The sequence below is a fragment of the Nasonia vitripennis genome (genome assembly GCF_009193385.2).
Source record: "Nasonia vitripennis strain AsymCx chromosome 4 unlocalized genomic scaffold, Nvit_psr_1.1 chr4_random0003, whole genome shotgun sequence".
NCBI lineage: Eukaryota > Metazoa > Arthropoda > Insecta > Hymenoptera > Pteromalidae > Nasonia > Nasonia vitripennis.
Genome location: NW_022279638.1, coordinates 176,464 through 201,390, shown reverse-complemented (window position 1 = coordinate 201,390; position 24,927 = coordinate 176,464). Strand labels below are relative to the sequence as shown.

The 24,927-nt window shown below is 34.1% G+C and overlaps 1 protein-coding gene across 18 annotated transcripts in view; it reads left to right on the top strand.

Annotated features, from left to right (window-relative positions):
- Window positions 1-24,927, top strand: part of LOC100679361 (SNF-related serine/threonine-protein kinase) — a 738,484-nt gene that overhangs the window by 630,815 nt on the left and 82,742 nt on the right. For 11 of the 18 annotated variants that reach the window (XR_004227328.2, XR_004227329.2, XM_032601895.1 and 8 more), the window contains one exon: window positions 22,885-23,013. The exons of the other annotated variants lie outside the window; for them this stretch is intronic. Coding sequence is in view for 9 of the 11 variants with exons in the window: in XM_032601895.1 (XP_032457786.1) it covers window positions 22,885-23,013 (129 nt within the window). In the remaining 2 variants the exon portion in view is untranslated. The remainder of the gene's footprint in view (window positions 1-22,884; window positions 23,014-24,927) is intronic. 18 annotated transcript variants of the gene reach the window in all.

The following is a 24,927-nucleotide window of genomic DNA, read 5'->3' as shown; positions in this document are numbered from 1 at the left end:
TTTTGCAAATATTTTCAATTAATAAGATTGTATCTGCACAGATAATGAATTGCAGCATTCTCTTCATCCGGAACAAATCTGCAGATCACGTCTTGTCATATGCGTGAATACATAGAGCAGTCGTCTTTTCTTATTCACAAACAGATATATCTAAAAAACCAGATTATATCAGCACAAATGATTATTCGCAGCATCCCTTTCATCAGGACCAAATCTGCAGATTACGTCTTGTGATATGCAGGAAAACATAGAACAGTCGACATTTTACATTTACAAACAGATATTTTTAAAAAACCAGATATTATCAGCACAAATCATTATTCGCAGCATCCCTTTTATCTGGACTAAATCTGCAGATTACGCCTTGTGAAATGCGTGAATATATAGAGCAATCGACATTTTGCAAATATTTTCAATTAATAAGATTGTATCTGCACAGATAATGAATTGCAGCATTCTCTTCATCCGGAACAAATCTGCAGATCACGTCTTGTCATATGCGTGAATACATAGAGCAGTCGTCTTTTCTTATTCACAAACAGATATATCTAAAAAACCAGATTATATCAGCACAAATGATTATTCGTAGCATCCCTTTCATCAGGACCAAATCTGCAGATTACGTCTTGTGATATGCGTGAATATATGGAGCAGTCGACATTTTACATTTACAAACAGATATTTTTGAAGAACCAGATTATATTAGCACAAATGATTATTTGCAGCATCCCTTTTATCCGGTTCAAATCTGCAGATCACGTCTTGTCATATCCGTGAATACATAGAGCAGTCGTCATTTCTTATTCACAAACAGATATATCTAAAAAACCAGATTATATCAGCACAAATCATTATTCGCAGCATCCCTTTTATCTGGACAAAATCTGCAGATCACTTCTGGTGATATGCGTGAATATATAGAGCAGTCGACATTTTGCAAATATTTTCAATTAATAAGATTGTATCTGCACAGATAATTATTTGGAGCATTCTCTTTATCCGGAACAAATCTGCAGATCACGTCTTATCATATGCGTGAATACATAGAGCAGTCGACACTTTACATTTACAAACAAATATCTTTAAAAAACCAAATAATATCTGGACAGATGATTATTCGCAGCATCCCTTTTATCTGGACCAAATCTGCAGATTACATCTTGTGATATGCGTGAATATATGGAGCAGTCGACGTTTTACATTTACAAGTAAATATCATCAAAAAATAAGATCGTATCTGCACAGATAATTATTTGCAGCATTCTCTTCATCCGGAACAAATCTGCAGATTACGTCTTGTGATATGCGTGAATACATAGAGCAGTCGACACTTTACATTTACAAACAGATATCTTTAAAAAACCAAATAATATCAGCACAAATGATTATTCGTAGCATCCCTTTCATCAGGACCAAATCTGCAGATTACGTCTTGTGATATGCGTGAATATATGGAGCAGTCGACATTTTACATTTACAAACAGATATTTCTAAAAAACTAGATTACATCAGCACAAATGATTATTCGCAGCATCCCTTTCATCAGGACTAAATCTGCAGATTACGCCTTGTCATATCCGTGAATACATAGAGCAGTCGTCATTTCTTATTCACAAACAGATATATCTAAAAAACCAGATTATATCAGCACAAATCATTATTCGCAGCATCCCTTTTATCTGGACTAAATCTGCAGATTACGCCTTGTGAAATGCGTGAATATATAGAGCAATCGACATTTTGCAAATATTTTCAATTAATAAGATTGTATCTGCACAGATAATGAATTGCAGCATTCTCTTCATCCGGAACAAATCTGCAGATCACGTCTTGTCATATGCGTGAATACATAGAGCAGTCGTCTTTTCTTATTCACAAACAGATATATCTAAAAAACCAGATTATATCAGCACAAATGATTATTCGTAGCATCCCTTTCATCAGGACCAAATCTGCAGATTACGTCTTGTGATATGCGTGAATATATGGAGCAGTCGACATTTTACATTTACAAACAGATATTTTTGAAGAACCAGATTATATTAGCACAAATGATTATTTGCAGCATCCCTTTTATCCGGTTCAAATCTGCAGATCACGTCTTGTCATATCCGTGAATACATAGAGCAGTCGTCATTTCTTATTCACAAACAGATATATCTAAAAAACCAGATTATATCAGCACAAATCATTATTCGCAGCATCCCTTTTATCTGGACAAAATCTGCAGATCACTTCTGGTGATATGCGTGAATATATAGAGCAGTCGACATTTTGCAAATATTTTCAATTAATAAGATTGTATCTGCACAGATAATTATTTGGAGCATTCTCTTTATCCGGAACAAATCTGCAGATCACGTCTTATCATATGCGTGAATACATAGAGCAGTCGACACTTTACATTTACAAACAAATATCTTTAAAAAACCAAATAATATCTGGACAGATGATTATTCGCAGCATCCCTTTTATCTGGACCAAATCTGCAGATTACATCTTGTGATATGCGTGAATATATGGAGCAGTCGACGTTTTACATTTACAAGTAAATATCATCAAAAAATAAGATCGTATCTGCACAGATAATTATTTGCAGCATTCTCTTCATCCGGAACAAATCTGCAGATTACGTCTTGTGATATGCGTGAATACATAGAGCAGTCGACACTTTACATTTACAAACAGATATCTTTAAAAAACCAAATAATATCAGTACAAATGATTATTCGCAGCATCCCTTTCATCAGGACCAAATCTGCAGATTACATCTTGTGATATGCGTGAATATATGGAGTAGTCGACGTTTTACATTTACAAACAGATATTTCTAAAAAACTAGATTACATCAGCACAAATGATTATTCGCAGCATCCCTTTTATCAGGACTAAATCTGCAGATTACGCCTTGTGAAATGCGTGAATATATAGAGCAATCGACATTTTACAAATATTTTCAATTAATAAGATTGTATCTGCACAGATAATGAATTGCAGCATTCTCTTCATCCGGAACAAATCTGCAGATTACGTCTTGTGATATGCGTGAATATATGGAGCAGTCGATATTTTACATTTACAAACAGATATTTTTGAAGAACCAGATTATATTAGCACAAATGATTATTTGCAGCATCCCTTTTATCCGGTTCAAATCTGCAGATCACGACTTGTCATATCCGTGAATACATAGAGCAGTCGTCATTTCTTATTCACAAACAGATATATCTAAAAAACCAGATTATATCAGCACAAATCATTATTCGCAGCATCCCTTTTATCTGGACAAAATCTGCAGATCACTTCTGGTGATATGCGTGAATATATAGAGCAGTCGACATTTTGCAAATATTTTCAATTAATAAGATTGTATCTGCACAGATAATTATTTGGAGCATTCTCTTTATCCGGAACAAATCTGCAGATCACGTCTTATCATATGCGTGAATACATAGAGCAGTCGACACTTTACATTTACAAACAAATATCTTTAAAAAACCAAATAATATCTGGACAGATGATTATTCGCAGCATCCCTTTTATCTGGACCAAATCTGCAGATTACATCTTGTGATATGCGTGAATATATGGAGCAGTCGACGTTTTACATTTACAAGTAAATATCATCAAAAAATAAGATCGTATCTGCACAGATAATTATTTGCAGCATTCTCTTCATCCGGAACAAATCTGCAGATTACGTCTTGTGATATGCGTGAATACATAGAGCAGTCGACACTTTACATTTACAAACAGATATCTTTAAAAAACCAAATAATATCAGGACAAATGATTATTCGCAGCATCCCTTTCATCAGGACCAAATCTGCAGATTACATCTTGTGATATGCGTGAATATATGGAGTAGTCGACGTTTTACATTTACAAACAGATATTTCTAAAAAACTAGATTACATCAGCACAAATGATTATTCGCAGCATCCCTTTCATCAGGACTAAATCTGCAGATTACGCCTTGTGAAATGCGTGAATATATAGAGCAATCGACATTTTGCAAATATTTTCAATTAATAAGATTGTATCTGCACAGATAATGAATTGCAGCATTCTCTTTATCCGGAACAAATCTGCAGATCACGTCTTGTCATATGCGTGAATACATAGAGCAGTCGTCTTTTCTTATTCACAAACAGATATATCTAAAAAACCAGATTATATCAGCACAAATGATTATTCGTAGCATCCCTTTCATCAGGACCAAATCTGCAGATTACGTCTTGTGATATGCGTGAATATATGGAGCAGTCGACATTTTACATTTACAAACAGATATTTCTAAAAAACTAGATTACATCAGCACAAATGATTATTCGCAGCATCCCTTTCATCAGGACTAAATCTGCAGATTACGCCTTGTCATATCCGTGAATACATAGAGCAGTCGTCATTTCTTATTCACAAACAGATATATCTAAAAAACCAGATTATATCAGCACAAATCATTATTCGCAGCATCCCTTTTATCTGCACTAAATCTGCAGATTACGCCTTGTGAAATGCGTGAATATATAGAGCAATCGACATTTTGCAAATATTTTCAATTAATAAGATTGTATCTGCACAGATAATGAATTGCAGCATTCTCTTCATCCGGAACAAATCTGCAGATCACGTCTTGTCATATGCGTGAATACATAGAGCAGTCGTCTTTTCTTATTCACAAACAGATATATCTAAAAAACCAGATTATATCAGCACAAATGATTATTCGTAGCATCCCTTTCATCAGGACCAAATCTGCAGATTACGTCTTGTGATATGCGTGAATATATGGAGCAGTCGACATTTTACATTTACAAACAAATATCTTTAAAAAACCAGATTATATTAGCACAAATGATTATTTGCAGCATCCCTTTTATCCGGTTCAAATCTGCAGATCACGTCTTGTCATATCCGTGAATACATAGAGCAGTCGTCATTTCTTATTCACAAACAGATATATCTAAAAAACCAGATTATATCAGCACAAATCATTATTCGCAGCATCCCTTTTATCTGGACAAAATCTGCAGATCACTTCTGGTGATATGCGTGAATATATAGAGCAGTCGACATTTTGCAAATATTTTCAATTAATAAGATTGTATCTGCACAGATAATTATTTGGAGCATTCTCTTTATCCGGAACAAATCTGCAGATCACGTCTTATCATATGCGTGAATACATAGAGCAGTCGACACTTTACATTTACAAACAAATATCTTTAAAAAACCAAATAATATCTGGACAGATGATTATTCGCAGCATCCCTTTTATCTGGACCAAATCTGCAGATTACATCTTGTGATATGCGTGAATATATGGAGCAGTCGACGTTTTACATTTACAAATAAATATCATCAAAAAATAAGATCGTATCTGCACTAATAATTATTTGCAGCATTCTCTTCATCCGGAACAAATCTGCAGATTACGTCTTGTGATATGCGTGAATACATAGAGCAGTCGACACTTTACATTTACAAACAGATATCTTTAAAAAACCAAATAATATCAGCACAAATGATTATTCGCAGCATCCCTTTCATCAGGACCAAATCTGCAGATTACATCTTGTGATATGCGTGAATATATGGAGTAGTCGACGTTTTACATTTACAAACAGATATTTCTAAAAAACTAGATTACATCAGCACAAATGATTATTCGCAGCATCCCTTTTATCAGGACTAAATCTGCAGATTACGCCTTGTGAAATGCGTGAATATATAGAGCAATCGACATTTTACAAATATTTTCAATTAATAAGATTGTATCTGCACAGATAATGAATTGCAGCATTCTCTTCATCCGGAACAAATCTGCAGATTACGTCTTGTGATATGCGTGAATATATGGAGCAGTCGACATTTTACATTTACAAACAGATATTTTTGAAGAACCAGATTATATTAGCACAAATGATTATTTGCAGCATCCCTTTTATCCGGTTCAAATCTGCAGATCACGTCTTGTCATATCCGTGAATACATAGAGCAGTCGTCATTTCTTATTCACAAACAGATATATCTAAAAAACCAGATTATATCAGCACAAATCATTATTCGCAGCATCCCTTTTATCTGGACAAAATCTGCAGATCACTTCTGGTGATATGCGTGAATATATAGAGCAGTCGACATTTTGCAAATATTTTCAATTAATAAGATTGTATCTGCACAGATAATTATTTGCAGCATTCCCTTCATCCTGAACAACTCTGCAGATTATGTCTTGTGATATGCGTGAATACATAGAGCAGTCGACAATTTACATTTCGAGGAAAATATCATCAAAAAATAAGATCGTATCTGCACAGATATTTATTTGCAGCATCTCTCTCATCTGGACCAAATCTGCAGATCACGTCTTGTCATATGCGTGAATACATAGGGCAGTCGTTATTTCTTATTCACAAACAGATATATCTAAAAAACCAGATTATATCAGCACAAATCATTATTCGCAGCATCCCTTTTATCTGGACAAAATCTGCAGATCACGTCTGGTGATATGCGTGAATATATAGAGCAGTCGACATTTTGCAAATATTTTCAATTAATAAGATTGTATCTGCACAGATAATTATTTGGAGCATTCTCTTTATCCGGAACAAATCTGCAGATCACGTCTTATCATATGCGTGAATACATAGAGCAGTCGACACTTTACATTTACAAACAAATATCTTTAAAAAACCAAATAATATCTGGACAGATGATTATTCGCAGCATCCCTTTTATCTGGACCAAATCTGCAGATTACATCTTGTGATATGCGTGAATATATGGAGCAGTCGACGTTTTACATTTACAAGTAAATATCATCAAAAAATAAGATCGTATCTGCACAGATAATTATTTGCAGCATTCTCTTCATCCGGAACAAATCTGCAGATTACGTCTTGTGATATGCGTGAATACATAGAGCAGTCGACACTTTACATTTACAAACAGATATCTTTAAAAAACCAAATAATATCAGCACAAATGATTATTCGCAGCATCCCTTTCATCAGGACCAAATCTGCAGATTACATCTTGTGATATGCGTGAATATATGGAGTAGTCGACGTTTTACATTTACAAACAGATATTTCTAAAAAACTAGATTACATCAGCACAAATGATTATTCGCAGCATCCCTTTCATCAGGACTAAATCTGCAGATTACGCCTTGTGAAATGCGTGAATATATAGAGCAATCGACATTTTACAAATATTTTCAATTAATAAGATTGTATCTGCACAGATAATGAATTGCAGCATTCTCTTCATCCGGAACAAATCTGCAGATTACGTCTTGTGATATGCGTGAATACATAGAGCAGTCGTTATTTCTTATACACAAACAGATATTTCTAAAAAACCAGATTATATCAGCACAAATGATTATTCGCAGCATCCCTTTCATCAGGACCAAATCTGCAGATTACATCTTGTGATTTGCGTGAATATATGGAGCAGTCGACGTTTTACATTTACAAACAGATATCTTTAAAAAACCAAATAATATCTGGACAGATGATTATTCGCAGCATCCCTTTTATCCGGTTAAAATCTGCAGATCACGTCTTGCGATATGCGTGAATACATAGAGCAGTCGACATTTTACATTCACAAGTAAATATCATCAAAAAATAATATCGAATCTGCACAGATATTTATTTGCAGCATCTTTCTCCTCTGAACCAAATCTGCAGATCACGTCTTATCATATGCGTGAATACATAGAGCAGTCGACACTTTACATTTACAAACAGATATCTTTAAAAAACCAAATAATATCTGGACAGATGATTATTCGCAGCATCCCTTTTATCTGGACAAAATCTGCAGATCACTTCTGGTGATATGCGTGAATATATAGAGCAGTCGACAATTTACATTTACAAGTAAATATCATCAAAAAATAAGATCGTATCTGCACAGATAATTATTTGCAGCATTCTCTTCATCCGGAACAAATCTGCAGATTACGTCTTGTGATATGCGCGAATACATAGAGCAGTCGACACTTTACATTTACAAACAGATATCTTTAAAAAACCAAATAATATCAGCACAAATGATTATTCGCAGCATCCCTTTAATCAGGACCAAATCTGCAGATTACGTCTTGTGATATGCGTGAATATATGGAGCAGTCGACATTTTACATTTACAAACAGATATTTTTGAAGAACCAGATTATATTAGCACAAATGATTATTTGCAGCATCCCTTTTATCCGGTTCAAATCTGCAGATCACGTCTTGTCATATCCGTGAATACATAGAGCAGTCGTCATTTCTTATTCACAAACAGATATATCTAAAAAACCAGATTATATCAGCACAAATCATTATTCGCAGCATCCCTTTTATCTGGACAAAATCTGCAGATTACTTCTGGTGATATGCGTGAATATATAGAGCAGTCGACATTTTGCAAATATTTTCAATTAATAAGATTGTATCTGCACAGATAATTATTTGCAGCATTCCCTTCATCCTGAACAACTCTGCAGATTATGTCTTGTGATATGCGTGAATACATAGAGCAGTCGACAATTTACATTTCGAGGAAAATATCATCAAAAAATAAGATCGTATCTGCACAGATATTTATTTGCAGCATCTCTCTCATCTGGACCAAATCTGCAGATCACGTCTTGTCATATGCGTGAATACATAGGGCAGTCGTTATTTCTTATTCACAAACAGATATATCTAAAAAACCAGATTATATCAGCACAAATCATTATTCGCAGCATCCCTTTTATCTGGACAAAATCTGCAGATCACGTCTGGTGATATGCGTGAATATATAGAGCAGTCGACATTTTGCAAATATTTTCAATTAATAAGATTGTATCTGCACAGATAATTATTTGGAGCATTCTCTTTATCCGGAACAAATCTGCAGATCACGTCTTATCATATGCGTGAATACATAGAGCAGTCGACACTTTACATTTACAAACAAATATCTTTAAAAAACCAAATAATATCTGGACAGATGATTATTCGCAGCATCCCTTTTATCTGGACCAAATCTGCAGATTACATCTTGTGATATGCGTGAATATATGGAGCAGTCGACGTTTTACATTTACAAGTAAATATCATCAAAAAATAAGATCGTATCTGCACAGATAATTATTTGCAGCATTCTCTTCATCCGGAACAAATCTGCAGATTACGTCTTGTGATATGCGTGAATACATAGAGCAGTCGACACTTTACATTTACAAACAGATATCTTTAAAAAACCAAATAATATCAGCACAAATGATTATTCGCAGCATCCCTTTCATCAGGACCAAATCTGCAGATTACATCTTGTGATATGCGTGAATATATGGAGTAGTCGACGTTTTATATTTACAAACAGATATTTCTAAAAAACTGGATTACATCAGCACAAATGATTATTCGCAGCATCCCTTTCATCAGGACTAAATCTGCAGATTACGCCTTGTGAAATGCGTGAATATATAGAGCAATCGATATTTTGCAAATATTTTCAATTAATAAGATTGTATCTGCACAGATAATGAATTGCAGCATTCTCTTCATCCGGAACAAATCTGCAGATTACGTCTTGTGATATGCGTGAATATATGGAACAGTCGACATTTTACATTTACAAACAAATATTTTTGAAGAACCAGATTATATCAGCACAAATGATTATTTGCAGCATCCCTTTTATCCGGTTCAAATCTGCAGATCACGTCTTGTCATATCCGTGAATACATAGAGCAGTCGTCATTTCTTATTCACAAACAGATATATCTAAAAAACCAGATTATATCAGCACAAATCATTATTCGCAGCATACCTTTTATCTGGACAAAATCTGCAGATCACGTCTGGTGATATGCGTGAATATATAGAGCAGTCGATATTTTGCAAATATTTTCAATTAATAAGATTGTATCTGCACAGATAATCATTTGCAGCATTCTCTTCATCCTGAACAACTCTGCAGATTACGTCTTGTGATATGCGTGAATACATAGAGCAGTCGACACTTTACATTTATAAACAGATATCTTTAAAAAACCAGACATTATCAGCACAAATCATTATTCGCAGCATCCCTTTCATCAGGACCAAATCTGCAGATTACGTCTTATGATATTCATAATCCATAGAGCTGTCGACATTTTACATTCACAAGTAAGTATCATCAAAAAATAAGTACGTATTTGCACAGATATTTTTTTGCAGCATCTCTCTCCTCTGGACCAAATCTGCAGATTACGTCTTGTGATATGCGTGAATATATGGAGCAGTCGACATTTTACATTTACAAACAGATATTTCTAAAAAACCGGATTATATCAGCACAAATGATTATTCGCAGCATCCCTTTCATCAGGACCAAATCTGCAGATTACATCTTGTGATTTGCGTGAATATATGGAGCAGTCGACGTTTTACATTTACAAACAGATATCTTTAAAAAACCAAATAATATCTGGACAGATGATTATTCGCAGCATCCCTTTAACCGGTTAAAATCTGCAGATCACGTCTTGCGATATGCGTGAATACATAGAGCAGTCGACATTTTACATTCACAAGTAAATATCATCAAAAAATAATATCGAATCTGCACAGATATTTATTTGCAGCATCCCTTTCATCAGGACCAAATCTGCAGATTACATCTTGTGATATGCGTGAATATATGGAGCAGTCGACATTTTACATTTACAAACAGATATTTCTAAAAAACCGGATTATATCAGCACAAATGATTATTCGCAGCATCCCTTTCATCAGGACCAAATCTGCAGATTACATCTTGTGATTTGCGTGAATATATGGAGCAGTCGACGTTTTACATTTACAAACAGATATCTTTAAAAAACCAAATAATATCTGGACAGATGATTATTCGCAGCATCCCTTTAACCGGTTAAAATCTGCAGATCACGTCTTGCGATATGCGTGAATACATAGAGCAGTCGACATTTTACATTCACAAGTAAATATCATCAAAAAATAATATCGAATCTGCACAGATATTTATTTGCAGCATCCCTTTCATCAGGACCAAATCTGCAGATTACATCTTGTGATATGCGTGAATATATGGAGTAGTCGACGTTTTATATTTACAAACAGATATTTCTAAAAAACTAGATTACATCAGCACAAATGATTATTCGCAGCATCCCTTTCATCAGGACTAAATCTGCAGATTACGCCTTGTGAAATGCGTGAATATATAGAGCAATCGACATTTTGCAAATATTTTCAATTAATAAGATTGTATCTGCACAGATAATGAATTGCAGCATTCTCTTCATCCGGAACAAATCTGCAGATTACGTCTTGTGATATGCGTGAATATATGGAGCAGTCGACATTTTACATTTACAAACAAATATTTTTGAAGAACCAGATTATATCAGCACAAATGATTATTTGCAGCATCCCTTTTATCCGGTTCAAATCTGCAGATCACGTCTTGTCATATCCGTGAATACATAGAGCAGTCGTCATTTCTTATTCACAAACAGATATATCTAAAAAACCAGATTATATCAGCACAAATCATTATTCGCAGCATCCCTTTTATCTGGACAAAATCTGCAGATCACTTCTGGTGATATGCGTGAATACATAGAGCAGTCGACAATTTACATTTAGAGGAAAATATCATCAAAAAATAAGATCGTATCTGCACAGATATTTATTTGCAGCATCTCTCTCATCTGGACCAAATCTGCAGATCACGTCTTGTCATATGCGTGAATACATAGGGCAGTCGTTATTTCTTATTTACAAACAGATATATCTAAAAAACCAGATTATATCAGCACAAATCATTATTCGCAGCATCCCTTTTATCTGGACAAAATCTGCAGATCACGTCTGGTGATATGCGTGAATATATAGAGCAGTCGACATTTTGCAAATATTTTCAATTAATAAGATTGTATCTGCACAGATAATCATTTGCAGCATTCTCTTCATCCTGAACAACTCTGCAGATTACGTCTTGTGATATGCGTGAATACATAGAGCAGTCGACACTTTACATTTATAAACAGATATCTTTAAAAAACCAAATAATATCAGCACAAATGATTATTCGCAGCATCCCTTTCATCAGGACCAAATCTGCAGATTACATCTTGTGATATGCGTGAATATATGGAGCAGTCGACGTTTTACATTTACAAACAGATATTTCTAAAAAACTAGATTACATCAGCATAAATGATTATTCGCAGCATCCCTTTCATCAGGACCAAATCTGCAGATTACGCCTTGTGAAATGCGTGAATATATAGAGCAGTCGACATTTTGCAAATATTTTCAATTAATAAGATTGTATCTGCACAGATAATTATTTGGAGCATTCTCTTTATCCGGAACAAATCTGCAGATCACGTCTTATCATATGCGTGAATACATAGTGCAGTCGACACTTTACATTTACAAACAGATATCTTTAAAAAACCAAATAATATCTGGACAGATGATTATTCGCAGCATCCTTTTTATCTGGACAAAATCTGCAGATCACTTCTGGTGATATGCGTGAATATATAGAGCAGTCGACATTTCTTATTCACAAACAGATATATCTAAAAAACCAGATTATATCAGCACAAATCATTATTCGCAGCATCCCTTTTATCTGGACAAAATCTGCAGATCACTTCTGGTGATATGCGTGAATACATAGAGCAGTCGACAATTTACATTTAGAGGAAAATATCATCAAAAAATAAGATCGTATCTGCACAGATATTTATTTGCAGCATCTCTCTCATCTGGACCAAATCTGCAGATCACGTCTTGTCATATGCGTGAATACATAGGGCAGTCGTTATTTCTTATTTACAAACAGATATATCTAAAAAACCAGATTATATCAGCACAAATCATTATTCGCAGCATCCCTTTTATCTGGACAAAATCTGCAGATCACTTCTGGTGATATGCGTGAATACATAGAGCAGTCGACAATTTACATTTAGAGGAAAATATCATCAAAAAATAAGATCGTATCAGCACAAATGATTATTCGCAGCATCCCTTTCATCAGGACCAAATCTGCAGATTACATCTTGTGATATGCGTGAATATATGGAGCAGTCGACGTTTTACATTTACAAACAGATATTTCTAAAAAACCAGATTATATCAGCACAAATCATTATTCGCAGCATCCCTTTTATCTGGACAAAATCTGCAGATCACGTCTGGTGATATGCGTGAATATATAGAGCAGTCGACATTTTGCAAATGTTTTCAATTAATAAGATTGTATCTGCACAGATAATTATTTGAAGCATTCTCTTTATCCGGAACAAATCTGCAGATCACGTCTTATCATATGCGTGAATACATAGAGCAGTCGACGCTTTACATTTACAAACAGATATCTTTAAAAAACCAAATAATATCTGGACAGATGATTATTCGCAGCATCCCTTTTATCTGGACCAAATCTGCAGATTACATCTTGTGATATGCGTGAATATATGGAGCAGTCGACGTTTTACATTTACAAGTAAATATCATCAAAAAATAAGATCGTATCTGCACAGATAATTATTTGCAGCATTCTCTTCATCCGGAACAAATCTGCAGATTACGTCTTGTGATATGCGTGAATACATAGAGCAGTCGACATTTTACATTTACAAACAGATATCTTTAAAAAACCAAATAATATCAGCACAAATGATTATTCGCAGCATCCCTTTCATCAGGACCAAATCTGCAGATTACATCTTGTGATATGCGTGAATATATGGAGCAGTCGACGTTTTACATTTACAAACAGATATTTCTAAAAAACTAGATTACATCAGCATAAATGATTATTCGCAGCATCCCTTTCATCAGGACCAAATCTGCAGATTACGCCTTGTGAAATGCGTGAATATATAGAGCAGTCGACATTTTGCAAATATTTTCAATTAATAAGATTGTATCTGCACAGATAATTATTTGGAGCATTCTCTTTATCCGGAACAAATCTGCAGATCACGTCTTATCATATGCGTGAATACATAGTGCAGTCGACACTTTACATTTACAAACAGATATCTTTAAAAAACCAAATAATATCTGGACAGATGATTATTCGCAGCATCCTTTTTATCTGGACAAAATCTGCAGATCACTTCTGGTGATATGCGTGAATATATAGAGCAGTCGACATTTCTTATTCACAAACAGATATATCTAAAAAACCAGATTATATCAGCACAAATCATTATTCGCAGCATCCCTTTTATCTGGACAAAATCTGCAGATCACTTCTGGTGATATGCGTGAATACATAGAGCAGTCGACAATTTACATTTAGAGGAAAATATCATCAAAAAATAAGATCGTATCTGCACAGATATTTATTTGCAGCATCTCTCTCATCTGGACCAAATCTGCAGATCACGTCTTGTCATATGCGTGAATACATAGGGCAGTCGTTATTTCTTATTTACAAACAGATATATCTAAAAAACCAGATTATATCAGCACAAATCATTATTCGCAGCATCCCTTTTATCTGGACAAAATCTGCAGATCACTTCTGGTGATATGCGTGAATACATAGAGCAGTCGACAATTTACATTTAGAGGAAAATATCATCAAAAAATAAGATCGTATCAGCACAAATGATTATTCGCAGCATCCCTTTCATCAGGACCAAATCTGCAGATTACATCTTGTGATATGCGTGAATATATGGAGCAGTCGACGTTTTACATTTACAAACAGATATTTCTAAAAAACTAGATTACATCAGCACAAATGATTATTCGCAGCATCCCTTTCATCAGGACCAAATCTGCAGATTACGCCTTGTGAAATGCGTGAATATATAGAGCAGTCGACATTTTGCAAATATTTTCAATTAATAAGATTGTATCTGCACAGATAATTATTTGGAGCATTCTCTTTATCCGGAACAAATCTGCAGATTACGTCTTGTGATATGCGTGAATATATGGAGCAGTCGACATTTTACATTTACAAACAGATATTTTTGAAGAACCAGATTATATCAGCACAAATGATTATTTGCAGCATCCCTTTTATCCGGTTCAAATCTGCAGATCACTTCTGGTGATATGCGTGAATATATAGAGCAGTCGACAATTTACATTTACAAGTAAATATCATCAAAAAATAAGATCGTATCTGCACAGATAATTATTTGCAGCATTCTCTTCATCCGGAACAAATCTGCAGATTACGTCTTGTGATATGCGTGAATACATAGAGCAGTCGACATTTTACATTTAGAAACAGATATCTTTAAAAAACCAAATAATATCAGCACAAATCATTATTCGCAGCATCCCTTTCATCAGGACAAAATCTGCAGATCACGTCTTGTGATATGCGTGACTATATAGAGCAGTCGACATTTTGCAAATATTTTCAATTATTAAGATTATATCTGCACTGATAATTATTTGCAGCATTCTCTTCATCCAGAACAAATCTGCAGATTACGTCTTGTGATATGCAGGAAAACATTTTACATTCACAAGCAAATATCATAAAAAAATACGATAGTATCTGCACAGACATTTATTTCAGATATTTATGGAGTTATCCTTTCATCAATCTCTTCTTTTTCGCGATTTTGAGAGATTTAGATCGGATTTTTCTGATTCTTATATATGTTTTGCTATAAGAAAATTGCTCCTACATCAAAATAATTAAGCTTTGAAATATTTAAAATAACATTCACATACTATATTTTAAAACAATATTTTTTTTATTGGACCAATAAATTTCGTTGGAGGAAGCTACGTGCCAATGAATTTGAATTTTCATGGCATTGGTAGGTATTTCACTAGTATCTAATCTTTTCAATTCTTTTGCTTTTTGAGCTCTTGTAATTACATTTATTTGGATATTTTTTACTGGATTTCTCGACAATGTATCAGCGTTTGTATTAATTTTCCACGGTTTATAAATAATTTCATAATCATAATCTAATAATTGTAATCTCCATTTTTAAACTCTATTGTTTTTATCTACTGATTTGAATGATAATAGTGGCTTATAGTCAGTAATTATTTTGAAATTGTTGCCATAAATATAATTTCCAAATGTTTTTACTGCAAACATGATTGCAACTCTCATTTTTACTTAATTTTGCGATTTCTTCTGCTCTTAAGTATATAGAACTACAGTCTAAAGTTTCTTCCTCTTTTGGCAGTGGTAATCCTGGAATTCCTGTAAAAGTTCAGGATTCTGTATCAGGCATATCCTCTATGTCGAACGTGATTTTTCTTTTTTGTTTTTTTTTTTAATTTATTTCATTTGTATGACGTAAATATTTGTCATCACTTTCAAAATCTACATTTTCTTTAAGTGTTTTTACAAATGTTGCAAAATTTTGTATGCAATTTTCTTCAGTTTCTTCTTTTTCTGTACTTTTGAGAGTTTCACGAATGTTTCCTAAAAATTGCTGCATATGTACCTTTGAATCATGAATGAAATCTGTAAGTCTTCGCTGGTTTCAGCTGCTTTGTTGTGCTTCGTCCGAGTTTTCTTTTATGAAATCTGGCGAGTCAACTGTGCGTTCTGGGTTATTCTCATATTCTGAAATACCTTTATTTATATTGTCTTGAATTTCTCCTACTATATTCAGTATTTTTTCTAGATCTAGTTGTACAGGTATCTCTTCTGTCTCTATTTCTTGATTCTTTCTTTTATACTGCATTCCTCAGCTGTTGTACTAGTATTTATTGTGTTTATCTGCGTTGTAGATTTTAGTTCGATTTCCTTACGTTTTTTTCTAAGTAATAGTATTGATCCAAGGGCACGTACGGCGTTTTCCGTTATTCCTGATATTAGAATTTGTTCGTCGTTATTTATGTGATTCATCAATATGTTTTGTTACTTAATGATATTTAATTGTGCTCTACTATCTACTAGTAGTCTATTTATTTTACTAGATTGTTGATCTTCTACCTCTATGTATTGCAGTAAATTCTCAAGTTTTAATACGTAAGTTTTTAATATTGTGTCAACTTTGTTTTCAGTGGTTTCTAAATTCTTTTCTTCTTACATTATCCAGATTTGTATTATCTGTTACTTGTAGTGGGAACGCTGTACTCTTGTTTTTCCTTCCTAAGAGCTCCCTCCTGGAAGAACATTGTAGTTTCCCTGGTTGTTCGTAATTCTGAAGCATCTTTCTGCTGTATGATTATTATTTTTGCATATCGAGCAGAATTTCTCTTGTTGTCTTTCTAGGATTTTAATTTTTTCGCAACCATCTATTTTGTGCCCTATTTCATTGCAATAGCTACAGTTTACTTGTTTATTTTTTTTCCACTTTCTAGGGCTTTTAATTTCTTACACTCGTGTACTACGTGTCCTCCTATTGTGCAGCATTCACAAAATTTCCTCTAAAAATTTTTACTGTAATTATTGCTATTTGTTTGCTGCATTTGTTGTTTATTTTTAAATTTATTACAGAATTTAGCTGTATGACTATTTTCTTCACATAGCTGGCACTTGAACTGTTGTTTGGCTTTATATTCTGCCACAAGAATCTTTGCTCTTTTGCAGTCTGCCTCTTTATGGCCACTTGCTTCGCAAATCGTACATACTCTAAATGGTAACCTGCTTTCTCCTATTTTACAATATTTAATTGTGTGGCCTTTCTTATTGCATTTTTTGCACAATACCTCTGGACAATTCTGTACGGTACGCCCTTTAATGTCACAATATTCGTATTTTTCTACGCTATTCGTCATTTTATTTGAGCATATATTTGGATTATGTCCTGTTTCTTCGCATTTCCAGCATACTTCGTAATCTCCTATGTACGGGCATTGTCCCACATCATGTCCCATTTCTTAACAATATTGGCAGTGATTATTCTGTTTTTTGTTAAATCGGCAGGCATTAATTGAATGTCCTGGTTGACTGCAGAATTTACAGATTGATTTTATTTTATTTGTAACGTTCCTGCAATTATTGCAAAAATGATCTGCTGCTTTACAGTATACGCATGCTGCTGAACGACAAGAGAGAGTTTCGTGTTGGAAGTCTCTGCATATTTGGCACGTCAGCACTTTCCATGTTTGCTCTACTTCTCTTCCGTAGTCTTCGTACACATTATTCACGATGCCTTTATTTATGTCTTTCTTTTTCTTTATATCGCTTTCAATTTCTATTGCTATTTTCGAAATATTTTATATTCTGTCCAATTTCACGTACAGCTCATGGATGTCGTCGTCAATCGGGTACAGTATTCTCACTCCGTTAATTAAGTCATCTATGGTTTTTATTTCGTTGCTGCTGAGTGATTATTCTGATTCTCCTGTCATTCTTACCTTTAGATGGTTCGTCAAATTTCCCTCGTCTATTGGGTCTATAACTGTTAGACTTGTTTTAATTTTTTTTTTTATGTAATCTGTTACTGTCATATTTTTTCGTCGTATTCTGGAACCTAGCTCGCGACATCTGTCAGATTTAATTTTATTGGTCTTACTACTTCTGCTACTGCAGGAGCTATTGTTATGGTGTTGTCTCTTTCCTGATTTTGGTTTCCTTCGTTATTCTCTGATTGGTTTGTAGCAGTCGGTTCTTCTTGATTATTGTGTTGGTTATTTGTGATTCGGTTATTACTGCTGATAAAATTAATTTGAGATAAGCTTTGGTTTGTCTTAATCTCAGAATTATTTTCGTTGTTAGTTTTGCTTTGTTTATTATCGGCAATCTCTTGTATGCCGTAGGCTTCCTCTCCGATTGGTTTATCAAAATCTATCAGACTATAATTTTCGTCTAAACTTGTGTTTGTCAAAAAATTTGTCTGATAATTGCTGTACCTAATTGTTTTAAAATGTGGATATTTAACGGTTCCTACTACTAGGCTTTGTTCTGTAGAAAATCCTCCTATGTCCGAATATCGCTCTTCTTTTCCAAAGTTAAATGTTCTGTCTAAAATTGACTCGTTTGTTTGAGACGCTGCTAAAGTTTATTGAAATGTCCGATTTCTGTGCTGCTTTATGCCTGCTGTATCGTCTAAGTTCTCTTTCTGTTTAGGGCTTGATTTTAAGGATTGTTGTTTATCGTTAAGGTTTGTTTGCTTATTTTTGTCTGCCAGAATATTAGTTTTTTCTTTAGATTTTCCTTCAGTTTTATTTTTTCCCCGTGCTAATACTTTTGGTATAGCTCCTGTAATTCTGATTTTTACTTCTTTCCTTTGCTTATCTTCTTCTTCTGCCGTTTCTTGGTATTTTACAGGTGAGCGTTATAGTTTTGAACTCTTCTTGAATGCGTGAATTTCGAGTACTCCCGTTAATAGGTTTTTTAAATTTGAATTTTGTTGGACTTGCTTCCTAGTAATTCTTGCGTTCTCTGGAGTTATATCGTCTGTTGTTGCTTTATTGCTCATTTAAAATTTTCATTACTCGATTAAAAGTATATTCTGATTGTTTTACTTAAACCCATTGAGTTTTTAAATTGGCCTATTTAGCGTTTGTTTACGTTTTGCTCTACTTCCGCGTTCTTGCTACTATTAGCAAGTTCAGTAGGTCATTCGCCGCAACGCGAATAGCTGCTGAAATTTGATCTGATGCCGTGTATAATCGCGACACATGTATTACGCTTGTTTTCTTATTTTTATCTGTGTCACCCGAGCTAGGCTTGATACTTCTTGTAATGTTATTTCTACTCGAAATTACTTCACGTCTGTTTATTACGATTTTATTATGTTCAATGCGGTTATATTCACGCTAATTTATTGCACCGGTTTACGCGACAATTTTTTTTTAATCTTCTTGTATTTAAAATATGTAGATTTGCACTATTATTTATGTTTATTTTTATTCAGTATTATTGTATTTTAGTAGGCTTTACTATTATTATTTTTATATCGAGTGATTTTACTACTATTTTTATTAATTTCGTATCGGAACCAATTGTTACGTCCGGACTACCGTTTATAGAATAGCCAAAAACGTAATGATATGAGTAGTGGCAAAGGCTGTAATAAATGTTAATCCGCGCCTAACACTCTCACTGTTAGTAAATAAATAAGAAGAACTTACCTTTGAGTACTGTGATGCGTAGTCTACAGAATGCAGATTTAAGCTCGTACTGGATGGGTAGGATTTCGTCATAAAGAATTTTTAAAACACGAATTCTATTCCACTGTAAATCTATTGTTTATTCAACTAACTATATAAAATTCTCTTACAATATTGTTTACATTTAACATAGATGAAATGCGATTTTTATATTTATAATTGAACCTGCTTTTGCAAATAATGTATCGCCAATTGTCGATCCTGTTCGCGGCCGAGGGATTAGTCCATCCGCGAATCCTACTTCCTAATACAATTAATCGCGCAACAAAAACAGTCGAAAGCGCAATCTCAAACGCAAGATTCCCACTACCAGAGGGCAGCTTTTCGGCGCTCCCAATTATGAAAATTTCAAAATTATCAATATTATATGCCGAGGGTTACCTAATTTACCAAATTGCGATTCCTCTTCTCGATACACAAAAATTTTATTTGTATAAAACATCACCCTTACCAGCGATGCAACGACTTCTAAACAGCTCGGAGGTAGCAGCATGTATCTGGCCAGAATATCATTACTTTACAATGAGCGAAGTAAACTGTACCTATATGCCGCTACCTCAGCAAAAAATAAGAAAATTCAGAAAAATCAGTAACTTGCTCATAGCCGTAAACCCGGAACCAGTAAGGGAGGTGCAGGCCAGAATTCGTCAGCTCAAGGACACATCCTGGCTACGGCTGCACAAAGCTAATACGTGGGTATTCTCCACGTATTCAGCTGAGAACATATACATTCAATGCCTAAGGGCCGAGCAGATAACGGTAACCATAAAGGGTGCAGGGATTTTATAGCGTCGCGATCCCTCGAAGCGCGCATGAACGATTCATCTTTCAATGCCGTACACTTAGATCTTTCAGCAATCGTTGCCGAATTAAACCAATCACAATTACTTTATCCGAATTTGAATCAGCAATTAAAACAGAAGCGGAAATTCGGGCCATGAGTCTACACGGTATAAAATTAGAAGCACTAGAATCGGGGATAGGCCTTCGCGACATTGCCGCAAAAGCCCTCGAGTAGCGCAAAGTAAGGCAACAGCCCGCAAGGTGCAAGCCCTTGACGAAAATACAACCGTTTTTTGATACTCCGCGTCGGCAATCTTGATAGGAATAATTGTGCTAGGCGGCGCCTGCTGCTACGTAAAGAACAGACGCACCAGAAACCCCATGAAAAAATTCATCCAGCAGCAAGAAACGAGAATGATGGTAGATCAAGTACGCCAGCTATCACGCAGTCGTAACGCGATCGACACTCAATAAAAAAAATCATAGCCGCTATCCAAAAGAAAGGAGCCCCGCGCGGCTAGCACATATCCATCCGTACCGCGTCAATTATTCTCGCTGCCGGCAGCATCCCAATCGTGAAATCCGCTACGCAACATCTACACTGTGATTGAAGCCCTCGCACGCTCAAAAATATCAGAGTCAAAAGCTTATTATCTCTGTGTCTATTCCTAAGCAATATTTGTACTAAGAATCTCTGCAACAAATAAAAGCAAAATCGAGAGAAATTTTTGTTTCATGCTCATTTACAGATTTAAGATAGAATCCAAAGGGAAAATTGGTTTGTAACTATATCCAATGGGAAAATTGTGAATATTTAAAAATTCATTAGGGACAGTTTTGCAAAAATCGGGAAATTTTCATAGAAAATGGTTGTTTAAAGTTTGAGTTGTGCTAGTTTTCGCGGCGAATGTGCGAGTTGTGCTACTCTTCACGAGAAATTTTGAGTTGTGCTAGTCTAGCGTGCGTCAAATGACTTGTGCTACTTATGACGGGAAATTTGAACAGTGCTACTCTTCGTAGAGAGCGACGATTTAGGAGCCAGAAAATTCGATATTGGCATTACCGTAGTGTATTTTGCACCATCTTACTATGTGCCTGTGCTCGCGAATAGATTTCAAACACTTGACATAGATATAAAAGATCCTCTTTCTGCGTCGAGGAAAAGTCTTACGAGCTGTACTCATAGCACACTGCAAGACATTGTCATCGGCCACGGCCAAATACCACATTACGCGTGTAGAAATAAAAACTTTTACCATGCACAGCAGTATTATTGGAGATTCTTTAGAAAATGTGATACTCGGCCAATAACCTAAAAGAGTCATTCTTGGCTTTGTTGACAACAAAGCTTTTAACGGAAACAAGACCCATTTAACTTTCAAAACTTTTCTATCGATTTTCTATCGCTTTACGTCAATCTATCACACGTTATTCTCAGGCACTGGCATACATTACATAAACAGAGCAGCGATATCGCGCGTGCAGAATACACCGACAGTTATTGTTTTCCTGTTTCCAATGTTACTCCCTATCTATTGGCTCATTACGCCGGACACTAAAATTTCGTAAAAAATGGATTCATCAGGATCGAAATCTGCTTCGATAAACTTTAACTTAAACTATAAGCTGCATACTCTATTCAGAATTTGAAAACATTTCATATCATACAAAAAGGCATACTCTCCATAAACGTTTGTTTTTTGTTTCTTTTTCCTTATAGAGTCTCCAACTATTGCCACAGGCAAGATACAAATACAAATCTGCAAAACCTATAATCTTAAAAATTACATATTTAAATTTTGTAAATAATTTTTAGTTCGAGTTTGTAAAGCAAGCGAGCGCCTTACGTTAAAAAACAATGATTTGCTTATCTTATTATTGTTGTTGAATAAAAATATCTTATAAATTTCTGTATCTAATAAAGAAATGGGATACTTTTTTTCTAAAATGAGCTAGATCATCAGAAAGTTTAGTGGATCATACAGTATTCAATCCTTTCATAATTTTTTTTCAGGGCACTAGATAAAAATGAATATAATCACGTGACAGCAACTTATTTTTTACTTGCAGAAAGAAAATTAAAAACACATTGTCAAGAATTATCAACAAATGAACATACAGAAACCTCACGTGCTAATTTAAGGTATTTCAAATTGATTATATTAACTGCAAACCATAATTTTTATACTTTCCTCTATTAAATAAGTGATGGCTGTATATAATGTTTAATTAACATTCTAATAATAAATTTCAATGTTTCGCATTTTCCACTATCCCCAAGGATTAGCCAATGTAAAAGTAGTCAGAAATAATGAACAAAGGATTTTGAGGCCGCTGAACACGAATCTGATATCAGATTTGCAAAAAATTTGATTAAACAATTATTATTATATATAAATTTTGGCGGAATTCATTTTTGTCCACGTATTTCACAAAACGTATCACATATATACGGTTTTTGGGGTTGATAAGCACAAATCTGATATGGAAATTTTAAAATGCATTGTTTAAGTATTTCTATTCTATTAAATTATTGCGGAATTGATTTTATTTTAAAATTACCGAGAAAATTGTATTAATAATCCTGTAAAGTTTTATCGAGAAATACAATTGCGTTCAGGAGTTATCGTGGTAACCATTTTTTATTAAATCTAAAGTCTTAACAGCTAATTTTATATATATATATATATATATATATATATATATATATATATTGTGAGACTATCGCTCGTTTAAAATTACAAAAGATGTTAGAATGACTCTATCGGTCTATACGAGCACAATTAATTTTGAAATAATAGACTATGGCCCTGTTCATTCTCAAAATTTGAGATCTCTGAACAAGCATACCTTTCAAAAATAAAATAAAAATCTCGGCGTTTCGTCTTACCGTCAGATTGGATTCCTTAGTAAGGATCTGACGGCTTCCTTAAACGCCTGCCTCCTTGTTGAGTCGTGGATTTTATGTAACCCGAGTCTCCGTTTTCCTTTTCGAGAGAAAGAAAAAGAAGACTTAGCCATCTAGTGGACATAATTTTCAACCAAGTGTCAAAATACAGTTAATAATATATATTAGTATTCTTACATATAATATATATATATATATATATATATATATATTGTGAGACTATCGCTCGTTTAAAATTACAAAAGATGTTAAATGACCGATAGAGTCATTTTAACATCTTTTGTAATATATGTATACTCAAAGTGAAAAATTGTTTTTGTAAATTAAATTTTATTTTAACAATTAATAATAAGAATGCAACAAAAATAAATGTTTAACCCATTAAAGCCCATGCTAAGACTGGTAAAGATAGCGACAAACAAACTGTGCTATCCTTTGCATAAGTGAAAAATAAAATATACGTATTTTTTCTTATGTCATTTGTAATCTGAATGCGGAAATCGATTCTGGGGGTAAAATTGAGACGAAAACCCATATAACACTTTTCTGTCAGAGGCCAATTAGTTATTGTAATGTAGGAAGAAACATTCGGCTTCCTGAGAGTGTTTCAAAAAATCGTATAGAATGAAGCTAATTATTGTATTTATCCATCAATATTCACATGAATTATTGTAAATATGTTCGGTGGGATTGAATTATTGTTCATTGCCGTGTCCTACTTTATGACTTTTGCAAACAGGTATAGAACATTTCTAAAATCTAAAATCTAAAAGTTTTCCGAAATTATTATTTCAAAGAATAGATCCAATGTATGAATGTTTTCAACCGTTAGCCCGCCACTCAAACGTGATCTCTAACACGGAAGGATTTGCGAAATGAAATAAACTTATCCAATTACAGTATAAGATCTCAAAATTTATCAGTAAAAAATACTGATATGATTCCACATACCATGCAAGAGAATGAAAACACTTATTTGTCAATAGTTTATTTCTACATAAAGATAACAAATTGAACTCTGACAAAAAAGTGTTATATAGGTTTTCGTCTCGATTTTACCTCCAGAATCGATTCCCGCATTCAGATTTTAAAAATTATGAATTTTTTTGTAATTTGTTTAAATAATTTGTTATAAACAATTACAAATAA